Below are 19,560 nucleotides of genomic sequence, written 5' to 3' on the forward strand. Positions count from 1 at the left end.
GAACACTGTGTTTGGGACTCAGGGCAAATCCTCAATTGGAGTAAATTGACATAGCTCCACTGGAGGATCTGATGGAAACAAGGAGGCGATCTGCCTCAGGGTTCCCACCAATTCTTAAAAATAGGGTTTGTTTGTTTGTTTGTTTGTTTGAACAGTTTGAACATGGCTTTAAATGTTTCAGACCTTGTTAGTTGCCCTCCTGGATTGTTGGCTCCCCCTTCCCTAAATCACTGGTTCATTGTTTTTATCTCAAGAGCAGAATTTGCCAATGAACAATAAAATCTGAAATGAACACTGTGGCCAAGATAGTCATGTTTTTTGGTTGCAAACATGTGAAACACTTTTAAAGGGGTCTGATTTTCATAAAGTGCAGAATATATGCCCTCTGAAGATCTGTCTGCATTCAGGTATGTCAAACACGACACCCAGTGCTAGTCACTTTTGAGAATCTTGGCCCGTATTACTCAAGATCTTGATTTAGATGGACTACTTAGAGTCATCTCAAAAATACTTTAAGCTGTGGATATTGTACTATGGGAAAATTTAGAAGGAAATTCAGTGCAAAGAGAATCTTACGGGTTTGGGAAGCTCAACAGTGTAAAAATAAAAAAGGAAATGCTCCTTTGGGATAAATAGACTGTTCTCAGGAGGTGAAACTTAGTTGGATTAATTTTTTTTAAAAGGTTCAGTTAATTCAGATTTTTTTTATGATAGACAGAGCTTAAACATCACTGATTATACAAATTAAAAAGGAAGAGAATAGCTTTTAGTTCATTAGGAGCAACGAAAAATAGGTTGCAACGTTGAATCTAGTGCAACGGAGAATATGAAGTTTCTGCTTGTGGCTTTTACGGACAATTCAAATGATTTCAAAATTCTGAGCCAGATCATCAGTGTCAATCGGCACAGCTCCACTGCAGTCAGAGCTACAACAATTTAGCTAGGTGAGGAATTATTCCATCCAGTTTTTATTACCTATAGTAACATTACTTTAATGGTGTCATGATTTGTGTCATATTTCTGTATTGGTCTCTTATGTCTCTGATATTTGCCTATTACCTTTTCTGACTTTGAATATGCTGCTTACCCTTTTTTATAGTCTGGATCACTTTAATTCAGGAGTTTTCTGACAAAAGCTGTCTGTGTGAAAGGAATATTTGATATTTTTCAGAAATACGCATTGGAAACTATTGTATTTTGTATCTACTTTCTTGCAGCCAAACAGAGCCAGTTCTGGTAAAAATGATGAGGAGAAAGGGAGTAAAGGAAACGGCAAAAGTGAATCAGTTTCTGAAAGCGGAAAGACAGCTGTAGTGTTTTCCTTGAAAAATGAAGTTGGTGGATTGGTGAAAGCTCTCAGACTCTTCCAGGTAAATATTACAAATCATTCTAATTATTGGAAAGGTTAGGGGCATTTGGGTCAACTGTCACCTGCTGTAAACTGGTGTAGCTCCGCTGAAGTCAAAGAAGCATGTGCAATAACACTTACTTTCCATTTGATTACTAACCAATCCAGCAAAGTCTTTAAGCATGTGTATGACTTTGGGCACATATGTAGTCCCCATTAAATGAATGGACTGCTCATGTTCTTAAAGTTCTAGCTGTCAAAGGCTCCGATCCAGCAAAGCACTAAAACTTGAGCTTAAGTTTTAAGCATGAATCATCTCATTGACTCTAATGTGGATGTTGACTCCAGAAGGACTGTTCATGTGCTTAAAGTCAAGCATGTGCTTATGTTTGTTGTTGGATCAGGGTCTTAGGCAGTAAAATGGGAATTATGAAGCCTTAATACACATTAAGGCCCTGATACAGTTGATTGCATATGGGCAGAGTGCTAGCACAGCAGGCTATCCAGATGCTATCAGTTATAGGAGTGAGGCTGTGATGTGCCAGTAGGGATAGTGCCAGGGGAAACGCCACTAATACAACTAGATATGCATTCAATACCAGAATACATGTACTGAAATATCTTATTGAGTTTATAACAAGTAATCAGGGTGGAAACTTCTTTGATTGTGAACATAAGTATTAGATCAAATGTATTAACCAAGGTTGAAACATACCCTTGTGTAGGAGGCCAGAGGAAAAACTGTACACCATTTAAGCCCCTGAAGGTGCACAGGGACTGCCAGAAACTTGTGCTTGGCCCTTTACCCTGGGGTGAATTTTACGTAGAATGAAAATACATACCGTGTAGGGGCCAAGTGTAGATAGCAGCCTAGATCTCTTCAGATTTGGCATCCTTGAATGGGTGAGGAGGAAGGAAGTCAAAAATAATGGATTGTTTGACAGGTTTGTGCCTCATGCATGCAAAAGTAGAAATCATTATGAATGCTTTGCAATCTCTTCTTGACACCCATTTGTAGATCAGCAGTTGTGGTGGGAGAGTTCTATCACGGGAAGACATCATTAATGATTAAGCCATTTTGACACCCATATTCACTGAGGGTTGTAAATCTTGCCAGGGTCATTATTCTAGACAATCAGTTGGTCTGGACTTTCGTTTTGTTACTCTTATTCCAGGTCATTCATAATTAGTACAAAAAAGATAGATGAGAAATTTATAATTATAACAAAATAAATGTTCTCTTAGCTTATCGAGAGAGATTGAATAAATGCAGCTTCTTGTACCAATTGTGTTCTTAGTTGGAAAAACTAAAATATACTGAAATTAACACTGACAATGCACTGAATATTTTATATCTACCTTTGATATCAGTGTAGCATTGTATTGTTTTTAAAACAATGAACGTAATATTCCTTGTAAAAGATGGTCTTGGTAAATCATATTGAAATCCCCTTTGAATATTATAGTTATCATAGCCAGCTAATGAGAGAGAACAATTTTTACCTTAAGCTAGCAGCATTTTTTTCTTTAACTTTTTCTTTAACAGTACTATGCATTTAGTTGTAGGCTGAGTATTTTGAATGTAAACTTCTATTACTTTAAAAATATATTTAACAGAAATTCATGCTACCAATTTTGTTTTTGAAATAAATTTATGTATAAACAATGTCCAATGTTTCATCTTCCCATAGGAGAAGCATGTGAGTATGGTTCACATTGAATCAAGAAAATCCAAGAGGAGGAATTCAGAGGTAGAAATTTTTGTGGACTGTGACTGCAGTAAGAAAGAATTTAATGAACTAATTCAGTCACTAAAGTTTCAGACTAACATCGTAACTCTTAATCCACCAGAAAACATCTGGACTGATGAAGACGGTAAGGCTGCTTTATTTAGAAATTAGTAAACATTTCATTTAGGAACCACACCAGTCTTACCCTCTCTAATATTTTCAATTTCCACTCTGTCTTCCACAGAGCTTGATTGTGTCCCTTGGTTCCCCAGGAAGATTGCTGAATTAGACAAATGTTCACAGAGAGTTCTAATGTATGGCTCTGAGCTGGATGCAGATCACCCAGTAAGCGTGAAATAAAGTCATTATCTTATTTGGATTTTAAATCCTAATTGCAGGGCAATTTGTTATCCACAACAGAATTTAAAAATAATTTTATAGATAATTATTCATATTGTTTAATCAGTCGAGTTATAAGCACTATGGCAAAGATTTTCAAAATTGATTAGTGATACTGGGGGGGCCTTTTTTTTGGCACCTTAAAGGGACCTAATTTTCAGTAGGTGAGTGATTAGCACTTTACGAAAATCAGGTCCCTTTTAAAGGGTGTCATTGAATGCATTCATTCAGTTTCTCAAGTTGGGAGAGACAAACTGAGGCACTCCAAAATCACTCTTGATCCCCATTTATACACTGCATTCATGTGGTTGTTTGTTTGGTTTTTTTTTTGTTTTTTTGTGTTTTGTTTTTTTGTTAAATAGATGCAGGATAAAAACTTTGATATTCTAAACAGCTGGGGTTATTGTAAACTTAGGTTCTGCCACAAATCAAAGAATATGGACACTGATATGAATTTTTATTTAATGTGGGTGTAGGAGAACAAAGCATTTGAAAGAATGCTCACCCTCAAACTAGGGGATAGTTACAAGGTACAATAGCACAATACACTCCAATCTCAGTATGAATACAGTGCATGGATACATTTCTTACTTTGCTTTCTGAAATCAGTGCCAGTGTAGAAGTCCCTATTTCGTACCTTGGTAATGTCTAGATATTCCAAATCTAAAGCTAAGGACTATGAGTCCTTTAGTAATTATTTGTTTTCATTCATTCATGGTTTTCTTCAGCATATGCCTAACCTAAGAGACCTTAAGAATGAACTATAATGATAGGCTACTAGAAGAAACTCCTCTGTTTATATCATCTGCATTTTCACTGCTCTAATAGAGGGGCAATCATCAAAGTGAATGGAAACAATCAAAAACTTTCCACAATATTTTGGATGGCTTGCTTCTATTTTGGTTTTCAGAATGGGGAGAGGGACTATATAGAGCATTTGAATTTAGTAACTGGGGGTGGTGGTGGTAAACATTCTGTAAGATATAACACTCATTGGAAAAATTACTGTTTCACATGTTACTACCAGTAGTTCAGAGTCATGTTATAGACTTGTCGTGGATTCTCCCCTGTATCGAGGCTGCTGTGCTTTTGGTGCAAAGTGGCCCTATACTGTAGGCAGGATCACCTCAGTTAGGGGATCTTATAAGAATATAGAACCATCACATCAACTGCTGTGTCAGCCCCTCCCTATTACCTATGTTGTGGACGAGGCTGAGACATTACTAGGGTTTCCCTGTGCCTTGCTGAACACAGGCTTCTGTATCAGTCCCTAGGAACTCTTGACACCTGGTTTAATTTACATTTATGTAGTTCACAATAGCTGAAGGCTGCTGTATTGGATCATTCCCCAAGGGGGTGCATACCCTAAAATCCTGAGTAATTCTGTGCACTTCCTTATCATGGACAAGGATAAAAGTCTGCATCTTTGGAAACTCTCAAATCTGCAGAATACTTTCAGCCACTAACAGTAACTTTGCTTCAAATAGAAGCATTTTAGCCTCACGTGACCCATCACAATCATCAACTTAATATTGTTTTATATTTTGAGCTGGTGTCTACACTGAATACATAAGGCAGGTTTCTGCAGATCACCTTAGTTTTATAGATAATGAAAAAAACATTTGCATGACATGAAAGCAGAGTATGTGTTTTGCTTTAGAAAACTCGGGCATAATTTATACCACATTTGTAATCCTACACACAAAGCTAGGACTTAGAAATGGAAAAAAACCTACTGATGGACACCCATAGACTATTTCTGGTCCCTTCTCTGACCCCTCTCTGGAGTGTATAGGGGACATACAGGAGTCATAAAGGGCCATGGAGAACTACCCCCCATGCAGGGGCAGCACAAGGCCACCGTGGGTATGTCTACACTGCAGTAAGACCAGAGTTTGAACTCAGGCTCAAGTCTAATCCCACTTCTGTCTGCAGACGCATCATGCTTACTCAGCACTTGGACCTAGTGTCCCAGGACCACATGGGAGTGGAGGGTTTGAGCCTGAGTCAAGTCAAGTCAAGGCACTGGGCTGGCCCCACTAGACCCGTGCCTGGGAGTCCACCAAAAGTATCCCACAATCCAATGGACTGACTTTCTTTGTCCTCTGATAGTCAAGTTCAGTGGACAGTCAAGTTTTCCCACACTGCACCATGAACAAAGCGGTAGAACCGGCCACATTTTGGGAGAGCACTGGCAAGTCTTGACTATCGGTAGTGGGACTTAGACCTGCCTAATGCATTGTAGATGCTGGAGCCCCAGATTTGGATTAAAAAATTCTTAACCTAGGGTTACAAATGAATGTAGGCACTCAAGCACTAGGTTCACAAACCCTGTAGGGGTCTGCAGAGTGGGGTGGAGCAAGTAGGGGCATGGACCTTCCCAATGATTGTTGGGGGCACAGAACTCCTCCAGCCCTGGGGCCACAGGCTAGGAGGAGCTCACTCTCCCTGTCACCTGGGGAGGAGAACGAGCTTCTACTGGGGTGCGGGGGAAGGAGGGAAAAGTAAGCTCCTGCTGAAGTAGGAGCCAGGGCAGGGGGAAGAGAGGCAGGGAGGGAAGAGTGAGCTTCTACCAGAGCTGGGAGGAGGAGGGGAGTCAATTAAATTTCTGCACATGCCCCATAAACCCTGGATCTGCTCATTCAAATTCTACTACCGCTAAGCTTACACTGTCATGCAGACCAGAGATGGGGAACCTTTTTTCTAGCAGGGGCCACTGACCCACAGAAATATCAGTCTCAGGCCACACACAACCCTGGGAGGGGAGGGAGAAGCTCAGGTCTTCCCCTAGGCTCCAGGGTGGGGGCAGAAGTGGGTTCAGGGTTTGGGAGGGGGCTCTGGGACAGGGAGTAGGGGTGAGGGCTTCAGCTGGGGATGTAGGTGTGACAGGTTGGACTCCCTGTGATGTCACCTCACGCTGGGACGCCACTGAGGCAGATTATTCTGCCAGCCTGGGCCCCCTTCTACCTGGTCTTGCTGGGCTAGGCTCCCCAGCCAAGCACACAAGCAGGGCCTCAGCCAGCTGCACAGAGAGACAGAGATACGCTCTGAGAAGGCTCAGCTTAAGGGCCTTGCCACAGCATTCAGATGTCCCCCCCACCCCCCTTGGAGTACAAATCCAAAATTATATGAAATCTGCCTCTTCCCTCAGTGTGGAGGAGGGTATGCCCCCCAAGTTAGAAATCACATAAATCGGGTTATATTGTAAACCAGAAATAAATTTATTAACTATAACAGGTGTATTTTAAGTAGCTAAGGAGGTAGTGGACAGAACAAGGCAGATTACTAAGAAAATAAAACAGCATGCAAACTAAGCTTAATACACTAAAGAAACTGGTTACATGTAAATTCTCACCCTAAATGTGTTTCTGATAATTTTTGTTACAGGCCAGGCGCCCTTCCAGCCTGGGTCCAGTTCTTTCCCCCACTTCAGTCTTAGTTGTTTCCAACAGTCATCTTGGGTGCAGTAGCAGGGGAGAAGTGATGACCTGGATTACCTCACTCTCCACCCTTAAATAGGATTTGCATAAGGCGGGAGTCCTTTGTTTTCTAGTTTGACTTTCACCCCAGCTTCTTGTGGAAAAGTACAGAATTCAAAATGGGTTCCACTGTCAGGTGACTTGGTCACATGCCTCTGTAGGGCCCCTGGAGCCATTCTTCACAGGCAGACCCACACATTCACAGGAAGACTAATCTCTTTTACAGTCCATCGTCTCTTGCTGATAGGCCATCAGCACTGTTGGGATTTTTCATTGTCGTACCTGAAGTGTTAGCAGGGGGCATCACAGAAAGTAACATAGTTAAACTATAGGTACATAGTCAATATTCCTAATTTCAGATATAGAAATGATACATGCATACAAATAGGATAATTGCATTCAGTAAATCACAACCTTTCCAATGATATCTCACGAGACATCTTGCACAAAGTATATTGTAGTTATGTCAAACCATAAAAGCATATTTTCATAAAGAATATGGAATGACACATCACAGTGGGCTCTGGGGTGGGGCTGGGGATGAGGTAGTTGGGGTGCAGGAGGGGGCTCTGGGCTGGGGCTAAGGAGTTTGGAATGTGGGAGCAGGCTCAGGACTGGGGCAGGGTGTTGGCATGCAGGTTGGAGAGCAGGATGCAGACTCCAGGAGGAGGTTCAGAGCTGAGGCAAGGGTTGGGCTGCGGGGGCGGGGGGTGAGGGCTCTGGGAGGGAGTTGAGGTGTAGAAGGGTGTTCTGACCTGGGTCAGGGAGTTCAGGGTGCGGGCTCCAGTTGGGTGGCGCTTACCTCAGGCGGCTCCCAGTCAGCAGTTCAGCATAGCTAAGGCAGGCTCCCTGCTTGCCTTGGCTTAGCACTGCTCCCGTAAGCGGCCAGCATGTCCCTGCAGCCCCAAGGCAGAGGTGTGGCGAGGGTGCTCTGCACGGTGCACACTGTCTGCGCCCACAGGTGCTGCCCTTGCAGCTCCCATTTGCCGCGGTTCCCTGATTGCACCTGTGCCTTGAGGCCGCAGGGACATGTCAGCTGCTTGCGGGAGCTGCGCAGAGCCAACTGGACTTTTAATGGCCTGGAAACCCTAGCTTCTGCCTCCAGTGGGGTAAGCTGGGGCTTGTGGCTCAAGCCCCATAGAGGGATGCCAAGCCTTGGGGCTTCTCGCCCATGGCATGGAGACTTGCTGCAGGCTGGATGAAATCAGGCAGTGGGCTGGATCCAGCTTGTGGGCTGTAGGTTCCTCACCCCAGTGTAGAAATATCCTCTGAGCTCTAGGACCAGTCCTGTTAACCAGTTAACAGGAACAGAATTTTGTTACATGTGACACGCTCTTGAGTCACAACAAACTGCCATCTGTCCCTTTCTACGTGGGCCTACAAAACCATTTGCCTCTCTTAAAAGAGGGAAAAGGTATCCCCCTAACCATTGATCCAAAGTCTGCAACTTTTTAACTCAGCACTTGCTTCATAAAGGTTTTAAACAGTCAAGGTAACTCCAGTAAGGATCAACAACTTTATGCCTGTATGAAACCTTTTCCATAATTTTCCATATAATAAGTGATCTCTCTCCTGCCATTCTTCTCCACCCTGTGACAAACAGAGGTTAGGGACACCATTCCTTACCCATGTTCTTATGTTCTTTCTCTCTAGATGTACGCTAGATAAGTCATGCCAGTGGAACAAAGGCAAAATGTGTCCTCCAAACATCTGAATGATGTTGCAAGGCCTCTGCTGCCTTGGGCTGTGCTTGAGAGTAGGAGGCTTGAATGTTTTCACAATCCCTTTTGATTTCTCTCCTACATCCCCTAGAAGGACGTGTGTGTACACACACGTGTGCATTCATGCACTTTATAGTGGCTGATTCTTGCCACTCTGAGTGCACTAGCTGCAGCTGGGAGCCCCATGATAGCTAGAAATCCAAAATTTTCTGGAAGCTTAGGCAAGCAAACAATATGCATTTTAATATGTAATTATATGCATCTAGGAACAAAGAATATAGGCCATACTTGCAGTAGGGGAAACTCTATCCTAGGAATCAGTGACTCTGAAAAAGGTATGGGGATCATGATAGGTATTCAGCTGATCATGACATCCCAGTGTGATGCTGTGGCCAAAAGAGCTAATGTGATCCTGGTATGCATAAACAGGGGAATCTTGAGTAGGAATAGAGAGGTTATTTTACCTCCATATTTGGAACTGGTGCAACTACTGCTGGAATACTGTGTCCAGTTTTGGTGTCCACAATTCAAGAAGGACGTTGATAAACTGGAGAGGGTTCAGAGAAGAGCCATGAGATTGATCTAAAGGATTAAAAAGCATGTCTTATAGTGATAGACTCAAAGAGCTCAATCTATTTAGCTTAACAAAGGGGAGGTCAGAGGTGACCTGAGTACAATCAATAATTACCTATATGGGAACAAATGTTCAATAATGGGCTCTTCAGTCTAGCAGAGAAAGTTATAACATGATCCAATGACTGGAAGTTGAAGCTAGGCTAATTCAGACTAGAAATAAGTTGTATTAGTGAAGATAATTAACCATTGGAACAATTTACCAAGGGTCAAGTGGGATTCTGCATCACTGACCATTTTAAAATCAAGATTGGAGGTTTTTCTAAAAACTCTGCTATAGAAATTGTTTTAGGGAAGTTCTCTAGCCTGTGCTATACAGGAAGTCAGACTAGATGATCACAAATAGTCCCTCTGGCTATGAAATCTATGAATTGAAGCTATGTGGACCAACAGCCATTTTCCTATCATTTTTGTGTTTTTTGTCCATGCCTAGTGATGGGGGAGAGTGGGGTGAGTGCAAATATAGTTTCTGGGCTGGTATGCCTGTTTGAAATTAAATTTAAACCCACTCCAATCTTGCCCTTGAAGTTAGCCTGAAAACTGAAGTGTGTCTGAGTGATTTGTATATAAAAAGGAGATAGTTTAGAGTAATGGAAAGTGGTATAGCCTACACGTGTTTACGTTACACAAACCTCCCTCTGTGGCTGATCCTCAAAGAAAATAAGTCCATTACAGCCACAGTTACAGGCCTGGAGTACTTGTGGCACCTTAGAGACTAACAAACTTATTTGAGCATAAGCTTTCGTGGGTTACAGCCCACTTCATCGAATGCATGCAGTGGAAAATACAGTAGGAAGATATATATACACAGAGAGAGAACATGAAACAATGGGTGTTACCATACCCACTCTAACAAGAGTGATCAGTTAAGGTGAGCTATTACCAGCAGAGGAGAGAGAAACTTTTTACCACAATTTTTACAACTACAATTTTTTTTTCTCTCCTACTGGTAATAGCTCACCTTAAGTGATCACTCTCGTTAGAGTGAGTATGGTAACACCCATTGTTTCTTGTTCTGTGTGTGTGTGTGTGTGTGTATAGAATATCTTCCTACTATATTTTCCACTGCATGCATCCGATGAAGCTTATGCTCAAATAAATTTGTTAGTCTCTAAGGTGCCACAAGTACTCTTGTTCTTTTTGTGGATACAGACTAACATGGCTGCTACTCTGAAACCAGTTACAGGACTTTAGCTCAAGCTGTAGCTCTGGAGGCTTTTTGTTCAGTTGCCAGCATGATAGCCAAGATGGTGGCCATCACAGTAGTATCTTCAAAACAAACTCTTCATGAATTCTGAGATGCTTTAATTTTCAAGCCATGAAAGAAGTGTGATGCATGAGCCTAGCATCCAGATTTTTGCCTGCTTGGGAGACTCCAGTCAGGTCATGGAGGCGTTTGGGTGGGCTGAAGTTGAGTCATAACCAGTTTTCCCATACTTAATATTTTTGGCTGTATGATGACACTAGTGCACAGCACCTCTCCTGGAAATGTTCCTTTTGGAGGAAATGTGACACTAGTTTATTTTTCTCCACATTAAAATAGATGCTGTTAATCAGAAAACAATATAATTAAACACTAAGTAAACACTTAAATGATTTATTTTAAAATTCTTGCAGCTGATTTTCTTTGTCTTTGCTATAAATTAATCTTGTCTTACTTTCTTAAGGGATTTAAGGACAATGTATATCGGCAAAGAAGAAAGTATTTTGTGGATGTTGCCATGAGTTATAAATAGTAAGTACTGGTATATTTCTTTTCTGTGCTGCTATGTTAGAAAAAAATTCCACTCCACTTAATTCTGTTAGCAGGAAGTTTTGGAAAAGACAAGTGAGCCATTGAACTTTGACCGGTTTAGCATATGTTACAGATGACAAACCAAAAGCTTGAAATCCTATAATTTTCAGTATAATTCTAAGCAAGTGGGGCATTTAGAGGCTAAGTGCTACATTTTCACCATTATATACCTGGCCAGTTTAATGTAAGGAGCTATTTTACAAATGTTTGCATATCCTATAATGAAATTAATCCATGTGCCATGGACACAGACACTTCCTATAATTGGCGTAGAACCTTGGTCTTTTAACTCCAGAACACAGACCTCTAGCACTTGAGCCAAAGAAGAATTCCCCCACTACAACTGGGAAACCCTTTTCTCCCTCCGGAACAGCCACTAGAGGGCAGCATCATACAAAGTGTTTGCACTATTAGAGCGGATAGTCAGAAAATTCCCAAAGTATTTTTTTCATCAGAAAAAGCTAAATTGTCCAAAATGAAATGTTTCATGGAAACATTTAGATTTCTATGAACTTCTACCCTGGGCAGAAGTAGGCTGCATGGCAGGAAGTTTGGAAGTCCTGAGGCTCCCAGCAGGAGGTTCCAGATGGGACTCCCAGAACTGCTAGGAGCCTGGAAGTCCTGTTGTCCTTGACTCTGAAGCAGTCAGCATGGTGGAGCTGCCTCAGAGCTGCAGACTCTGGAAGTCTTCAGCGCTCCGAGGCAGGCAGGCTTAAAATGGGGATCTCGGGCTTCTACATTCCCAGCCAGGATCTTGGCAACCCAGGAAGTTGTTGAGGCTCTCAGGGTTTATAGCAGGGATGGGGAACGTCCGGCCTGTGGCAAGTCTCCACACCGTGGGCCGAAAGCTCTGAGCCTCCGTGTGCCCGCCCCCCCAATCCATGGGGCTGGAGCCACAAGCCTGCTCCTGCTGTGGGGGGAAGTCCAGAGCCTCCATGCTCTCCCCCTGTGGGACTGTGTGTGGCCCCTGCCTGATTTTTTTTTCTATGGGTCAAGGGCCCTTGATAGAAAAAAGATCCCCCACCCCTGGTTTATAGACTCCCTGCTCCACAGTGGAGAATTCATGTAAACCTAGGGAGTGCCCTGGCTGTTCCCTAAGGAGTTGGTGGCAATGCAAGGAGTCTGAGTCAGGACCACTGTCTGCTCTGTTTTTGTTTAGCAAAAATCAAATGAAAAGGCTTTGATTTTTTTTCTGAAATGAAATATTTTTAGTATTTCTTCTCCGGGAACTTTGAAATTTCAAGTTTTCGTTCTGATTCAGAATGCAAACTTTTTTGAACTGTTGGAATGTCCTGTGGAAGGGAAATCACACATTTCAACCTGCTGTATTCCCTTTTACCTGGGATTCACAAGAGTTCAAACCCTACAACCATCACAGTTACAAAATAAATCACGCTCACGTCTGCTGAGCTGGGAGTAGAATGCTGATTCTAGACCTAAGGATACTTATTTCCCAAAACACTGCCTAGCATTTGAACTAAAGGAAATCTCTGTGAGCGGGCAATAGGCATAGCTGGTAGCAGGAGGGGCTGCAGAGATGGCACATGCAGTCCTTGGGCAAAGGGTAAGGGAAAGAGGAAGAAAAGCCTTACATTGCACCTCTAACCAATTAATGAGTGCCAGCCAGTCTGATGGATGGGGAAGAATGAGGCCTAAAGGTATGAGGTAGAGGAAAACAGAGGGGGTATATATTGGGGGTAGGATGATAGTTATGTGCTAGCCCCACAGAGAGAGAGAAAAAAAGAGAATCAACTTAAAAGGCCAGAACATAGAGCAAAAATGGGGAAATGGTCAGTTACAAATTAATTTTAAAAGACAGGATGAGGTTTGAGGCAGCTGATTGGGAAAAGAACTTCTAGAAAAGAATAAGAGTATGTGAGGCAGCAGGAATCTCATCAGAGGGTAGTATTAAATCTCTGAGTTTCTTATCAGAACTGTGAAAGGGCAAAGCATATAATTTAATCCACAGAAGTAAGGAAAAACATTAAAATCAATGGTACGAAGAAGGAAAACAAGCCATTTCAAAACTTATATTCACAGGAATCCGTAAGTGTCTGAGGAACCAGCAAGCCTAAACAGGCTGACCATTGCCCATAGATTTCTGTGTCTGCAGAGGAACATGATACATGCTTACTGGAGTGCCTATGTCACTACCTAGGATTAAAACAAGCTGTTAGAAGTGTTACCCTGTTCACACATACACAGCTAAGAGAACATTCCTGAGGTACAGGAAATAGAATCATAAAATGTTTGTGAGGAAAAATGCCTAGATCATTGATTCCAGCCATAGATAGCACATAAATAGGGACATTAAAAATATCTTAAATCCTGCAAAGGCAAGATGATTTATTTAGTCCTCCAAGAAGGATGCTTCAGCTATTAGCCATGTAACAGTTCTACAGTAATGCATTTGTTTGCTTGCAGTGTGGGAGACAGCCAAATTCAAAGCTAATCTTGTAAGACCTATTTTACCCCTCTATAAAATGCAGAAAATGATAGATTTGGCTTAGCAGATGCATGCAAACATCAGTTGCAGTAGTTTAGTATAAAGTTTTCACAGGTTAAAGTCAAGTAGTTGGGGCAAAGAATACGTTGAGTCTGCTCAAAGTTACTTCAGTGCAAATTACAGTGAAGTCAATGGAATTATACCAATATACAACCAGTGCACATGAGTTGGGCCCTTTTATAATCTCCTGTAGTTGATGATAACCAGTGGAATCCTGGTGGTGGTGGTGGTGGTGGTTGTTTTTTAAACTAAAGTTCCCTAGGGCCAGATTCTGCTCCCATTTCTCACAAAGAAAGGTTCTCATACAAAAGGCTCAGGCCTGCTTTTGTTGAAGTCAATGGGAGTTTACTATTAACCTCAGTCAGGATTTAGCCCACAGTTTTATATATATGCCTCATTCTGTTTTGTTCCAGATCAGTTAAAAATGTAGCATATTCCCTTTCACTTCTCTCTTGCTTCCTCATATTTTGGTGAAGTTTCCTCTCCCCATTCTCTGGTATTGGAAGCTAATGAGACCATTTTAGGCCTAAACTTAAGCAGTCCTTTCGGGGAATTTCCTGGGGTGCCAGATATTTGGCTCATGCTTTTTCTGTGTCAGGTATGTTACTCTGCAAATATTTTGTTGCTATCTGGACAGTTGAGTAAGTGAGATATTTCATAACTTATCCCCCACCAACATGAAAAACTCATCAATAAATAAAGTGCTTTTGAGCTATTAGGATCTAGTGACCATGGTCTGATCAATATTTAAATCACTAGCTAATATCTTGTGCAGTGATTCACAAACTGCAATTCGTGGTATACTTGGTGCTGGCTAGTTGCATGGTGCTGGCTTTCTCCCTTGTTTCCAGATAAGTCATATTAAAAGAAGATAAACATCCATTTGCTGTTTTCTTAGTGTTACTTTTCCATGTAGTTATTGTCACAAAGTTGTTGGTTTTTTGGGTGTTGTGTGTGCGTTTCACCAAACACAGAGTAGGTGGTACGTGCAATCCTGAATGGGGTGTGAGTGAGTGACAAGACAATCTCTTAATTGTTAGGATGACATTATGTGGAGAAAAAAGTGGTTTGGGACTATTTAAAAAAGTTGGATGAGCACAAGTTCATGCACTGCATCCGAGGATGCTAAAGAGTTGGCTGATGTGATTGGAGAACCATTGGCCATTATCTCTGAAAACTCATGGTGATCAGGGGAGGTTCTGGATGACTGGAAAGAGGCTAATGTAGTACCCATCTTTAAAAACGGGAAGAAGGAGGATCCGGGGAACTACAGGCCAGTCAGCCTCACCTCAGTCCCTGGAAAAGCAGGTCCTCAAGGAATCAATTTTGAAGCACTTAGAAGAGAGGAAACTGATCAGGAACAGTTAGCATGGATTCACCAAGGACAAGTCATGCCTGACTAACCTAATTCTATGATGAGATAACTGGGTCTGTAGATGAGGGGAAAGCAGTGGACATGTTATTCCTTGACTTTAGCAAAGCTTTTGATATGGTGTCCTACAGTATTCTTGCCAGCAAGTTAAAGAAGTATGGGCTGGATGAATGAGGAACTATAGGACTATAGGGTGGATAGAAAGCTGGCTAGATCATTGGGCTCAATGGATAGTCATCAGTTGCTCCATATCTAGTTGGCAGCTTGGTTCAAGTGGAGTTCCCCAAGGGTTGGTCCTGGCTGGTTTTATTCAATATCTTCATTAATGATCTTGAGGATGATATGGATTACACCTTCAGCAATTTTGCAGATGACACTAAACTGGGAGGAGTGGTACATACTCTGGAGGGTAGGGATAGGGTAAAGAGGGACCTAGACAAATTAGAGGATGGGCCAAAAGAAATCTGATGAGGTTCAACAAGGACAAGTGCAGAGTCCTGCACTTAGATGGGTTCCAAAGAGGATGGATCTAGACTGTTCTCTGTGGTAGCGGATGACAGAACAAGGAGTAATTGTCTCAAGTTGCAGTGGGGGAGATTTAGGTTGGATATTAGGAAAAACTTTTTCACTAGGAGGGTGGTGAAGCACTGGAATGGGTTACCTAGGGAGGTGATGGATCTCCTTCCTTCGAGGTTTTTAAGGCCTGGCTTGACAAAGCCCTGGCTGGGATGATTTAGTTGGGAATTGGTCCTGCTTTGAGCAGGGGGTTGGACTAGATGACCTCCTGAGGTCCCTTCCGACCCTGATATTCTATGATTATGGAACAGTCTGATCTGTGTACATCAGCTGTTTTGAGAATGGTCCTTGACTTTGTGTCCAGGCTCAATAGTAAATTAAGGATGGGTTTTTACAAAAGGGCCCTACTGTAGTCAGGTGCCCAGCCCCCTTTTGACTTTCTACCTCTCATTAGTCTCCACCATGCCAATAGTCTTTCAGATGTACCTCTTAGTTAACCAAAGGCTGAAGTGCTAACTCTGTTTTGGTCGTTCTTTAGTCTCATTGATTTCAAATAAGTCAAGAGTGAATTTACACTTCAGTATTTGGTCTCGTAATAGGAAAACTAAAGTTAGCCAAACTCTCCCTGTTGTTTTCAATGTTTTCCTTTCTTGTCATATGCTGTTTTGTTCTCTGCTTTTCTTATTCTGGAGATTGCAGAGTACCCTTATTAGTATTGCTAACACTACTCTGATTGATTTCGTGAATTTCTCTCGAGTTAATGGTATCTGTTCCTTCACATACAAATATAACACTTACATACTTTTTATTTTCTCTTGCCAAATCAAGCCTATATTTTGAATTCATTACCATCCCCAGGAGTTAGTAATTTTTCTGCACTACCTACAAATACCTGCTGTGTTGTAATTTTCTTGTCACACAAGCTTCCAAGTCAAACTAATTTCAATACATTCTAATTTTATTTGTAATAGGCCTAAGTCCTAGCACGTAGGGGAAGGCACATATTAATTTCATGTTCTTTTCAACTTTATGCATCCCTTTTTAGATTTTTCATTTTTCTTGTTTGTATCTACTTTTGATTATTTAAGCAAAAAAAAAAAAAAAATCAGTAGAAAAAAACAACTTGGCAGGAAAAAACAACCCCTTGAAAACAGCCTGTAAAAGTTATGATGTTTTTCTATAAAGCTAATAAACTATACAGTGAGGGAGGGCATTTTTATCTTGTGATTAGTTACAGAATACATTTTCTCTCTCTTGCTTACACTCTTGTTCACTGTTGCCTAGTCACATTTTTTACATAGATACGAACCTACCAAATGCTCTAGGTTGGTCTGACTTAGCCACCTGGGTGGGGAATATCTGCACTGCAGCTGAGAGATGTAATTCCCAGCTTAGGTAGACATACACATGCTATTTCTGCCCAAACTAGTCCGTTTACAAATAGCAGCAGCGTGACTGTGATGGCACAGGCAATGGCATAGGCTAGCCCCTCCCAAGTACAACCCCATCCGAAATCGTAGGTATATATTTGGGTGGCTAGCCAGGAATAGGGTGACCAAACAACAAGTGTGAAAAATCGGGACGGGGATGAGGAGGTAATAGGAGCCTATATAAGAAAAAGACCCCAAAATCAGGACTGTCACTATAAAATCGTGACATCTGATCACCCTAGCCAGGAAAAAACCCTTAGCTTTGAACTTAGAGATGGATAAAATCTTGGTCATCCTTAGTTATCAGTTGGAGTAAAGCCTCCACTATAACTAAGGGTAGTAAAAGTTCAGCAACACATAATTCAGGTTTGGGGCTACACTGTTCATTGCACAGATTGCAGATTCATAGTGCACCACCACTTTCTTTGTGGTGCAAGCAGTTTGTGGGCCTCGGAGCCTGTGGACAGAGATGCTGAAGTAGAAAATCGCAGTGAGATGGAATTATTTGTAGATGTGGCATATGCAGATGTGGTAGAGCAGGCTCAACTCAGAACTGGCTTCACTGATCCCCCGGCTGAGGAAACTGGTGTCATGATGAGAGGGAAAGAGTGAGGAACAGGTAGAACAAACTCACATAGACAGGATACACCTCCTGATAGGGAATTTAAAGGCAAGTGAACCTTAATTCAGGGCCTAATGAGTTAGTTGGGACAACAAGTAAATTACAAAACACCCAAGTTTAAAATGCCCCAAATTCTTGGCTTTGTTGCACCTCTCCGGTGACACAAAGCGGATATGAAGTCAGCTTACATGACTAGATGAAGCTTCCCTTTTTGCAGAGAATTTTCTTGTGATGTTGCTGGATCTGTGCCAACCTCTACCTCATGGTTTCCCAGGACAGAGTGTGGTTGAGGAGAAAGGGACATGGCCAGAGCATTGTGCTCTGGTGATCCTTGGCTGATAGAATGGCCCCACAGGTCCATTGCAGCTGACGCAACTTAGAGCAGCTGTTATGCTCTTCAGGATCAGACTGGCAGCCTGAGGATGGGTGGGGCATTAAGGTGGCTTACACGTGTTTTAGTGGTGCCCTTCATCCTAAATTGAGCTGGCTGCTAGCCAGCTAATTCTTAAGGTATGGTCCAATATGATATGGACAAATTGACACAGCTTCTTTAAGGAGATGTATGCCTCGCCAATCTATTAAAATTCTTTGGGCACCTCAACAAAAGAATGGATAAAGGAGAATTGGTAGATTTAATTGTTTGGACTTTAAGTGAGCGCTTGGCAAATTCCTCACAAGGGGCTACTAAGGAAAGTAGTCTAAGGTGACAGATACAATTCTGTCATGGATGAGTAATTGGTTGAGAGAGAGAAAGCAAAGGGACTGAATCATGATATTCATGCAGGCAGGTATGAAAGGATAAGTGGCCTCACATTCAGAAATACACAGTTTATGTGGTGCAAGGAGTCCTTCCTGATACCACAATATATTTATTATTAATATAGAACAAAAGCAACTCTAGCAAACAGCCCAGTAATATTTGTATTTGTTTTAACAGAAGGCTTGATTTCAGGTTTTTATTATTTAAATAGGACCATTAATGCACACAGTTATTTACTGATGTAGAAATAAGATACATGGAAGTGACATTCCTGCTCTGAAGAATTTACTGTCTAAAATCAGTCTAGCAACTGTGATGTGTTTAAGAATATTTCTCCTTCTTTTTAGTGGTCAACCCATTCCCAGGGTGGAGTACACAGCCGAAGAAATTAAAACTTGGGGGGCAGTATTCAGGGAACTCACTAAACTCTATCCCACTCATGCTTGTCGTGAATATTTAAAAAACTTCCCTTTGCTGACCAAGTACTGTGGATATAGAGAGGATAATGTACCCCAACTGGAAGATGTTTCTATTTTTCTTAAAGGTAAGGTTCATGTTTGATTTTTGAATAGCCATGATGTCGTGGAAAAATGTTGTCTTCTCTTAGGACCTGATCCAAAGTTTGCTGAATGGAAGAACCTCCATTGTTGTCCGTGGATTTTAGATCAGGCCATTAGTCAACACACACACACTCGTTGCAATGTTTTTTCCACAGGAGAGAAAATGTTGGAGTCAGTGATTTGTTGTTTTAATAGGAATGTAGGAAGTTCTGAGAGGGGTCTGGGTAGCACACCTAAATGAGTTTGCATGCTACACATCACATGAAATTATATTAGAGGTAGAGGAAGGTCTTGTAGTGTGACATGGGTGGTGAGCATAGATAACTGTGCTGTTGTAATGAACACACTGAACGAATATGGTGTCTCCTGTAGCTCCTCCTAGTGAGGAGGAAGAATGAAATGTTGAGATAGCAGAATTTAAAGATGGCTTCAGGCATCGTCATTCATTACATTGTCTGTCTCTGTCTATGCCAAAGGTTGCAGATGGTGGGAATGCACTTGTCCAGATGTGTTTGAATATTCCCAAATGAGCTTTGCAGGATTCTTGTACAGTTTTGAAGTTCTGGATTTGGAGTGACAGACCTATTTAAACAGATTTCAGAGTAGCAGCCGTGTTAGTCTGTATCCACAAAAAGAACAGGAGTACTTGTGGCACCTTAGAGACTAACAAATTTATTTGAGCATAAGCT

At 41.7% G+C, this 19,560-nt stretch overlaps 1 protein-coding gene across 1 annotated transcript in view; it reads left to right on the top strand.

Moving 5' to 3' along the window:
- Positions 1-19,560, top strand: part of TPH2 (tryptophan hydroxylase 2) — a 100,992-nt gene that overhangs the window by 13,858 nt on the left and 67,574 nt on the right. The window contains exons 2-6 of the mRNA XM_075066496.1: positions 1,218-1,370; positions 3,040-3,223; positions 3,323-3,423; positions 10,978-11,045; positions 18,659-18,855. Coding sequence (XP_074922597.1) covers positions 1,218-1,370; positions 3,040-3,223; positions 3,323-3,423; positions 10,978-11,045; positions 18,659-18,855 — 703 coding nt within the window. The remainder of the gene's footprint in view (positions 1-1,217; positions 1,371-3,039; positions 3,224-3,322; positions 3,424-10,977; positions 11,046-18,658; positions 18,856-19,560) is intronic.

This window comes from Chelonoidis abingdonii, chromosome 1 (assembly GCF_003597395.2).
Source record: "Chelonoidis abingdonii isolate Lonesome George chromosome 1, CheloAbing_2.0, whole genome shotgun sequence".
NCBI lineage: Eukaryota > Metazoa > Chordata > Testudines > Testudinidae > Chelonoidis > Chelonoidis abingdonii.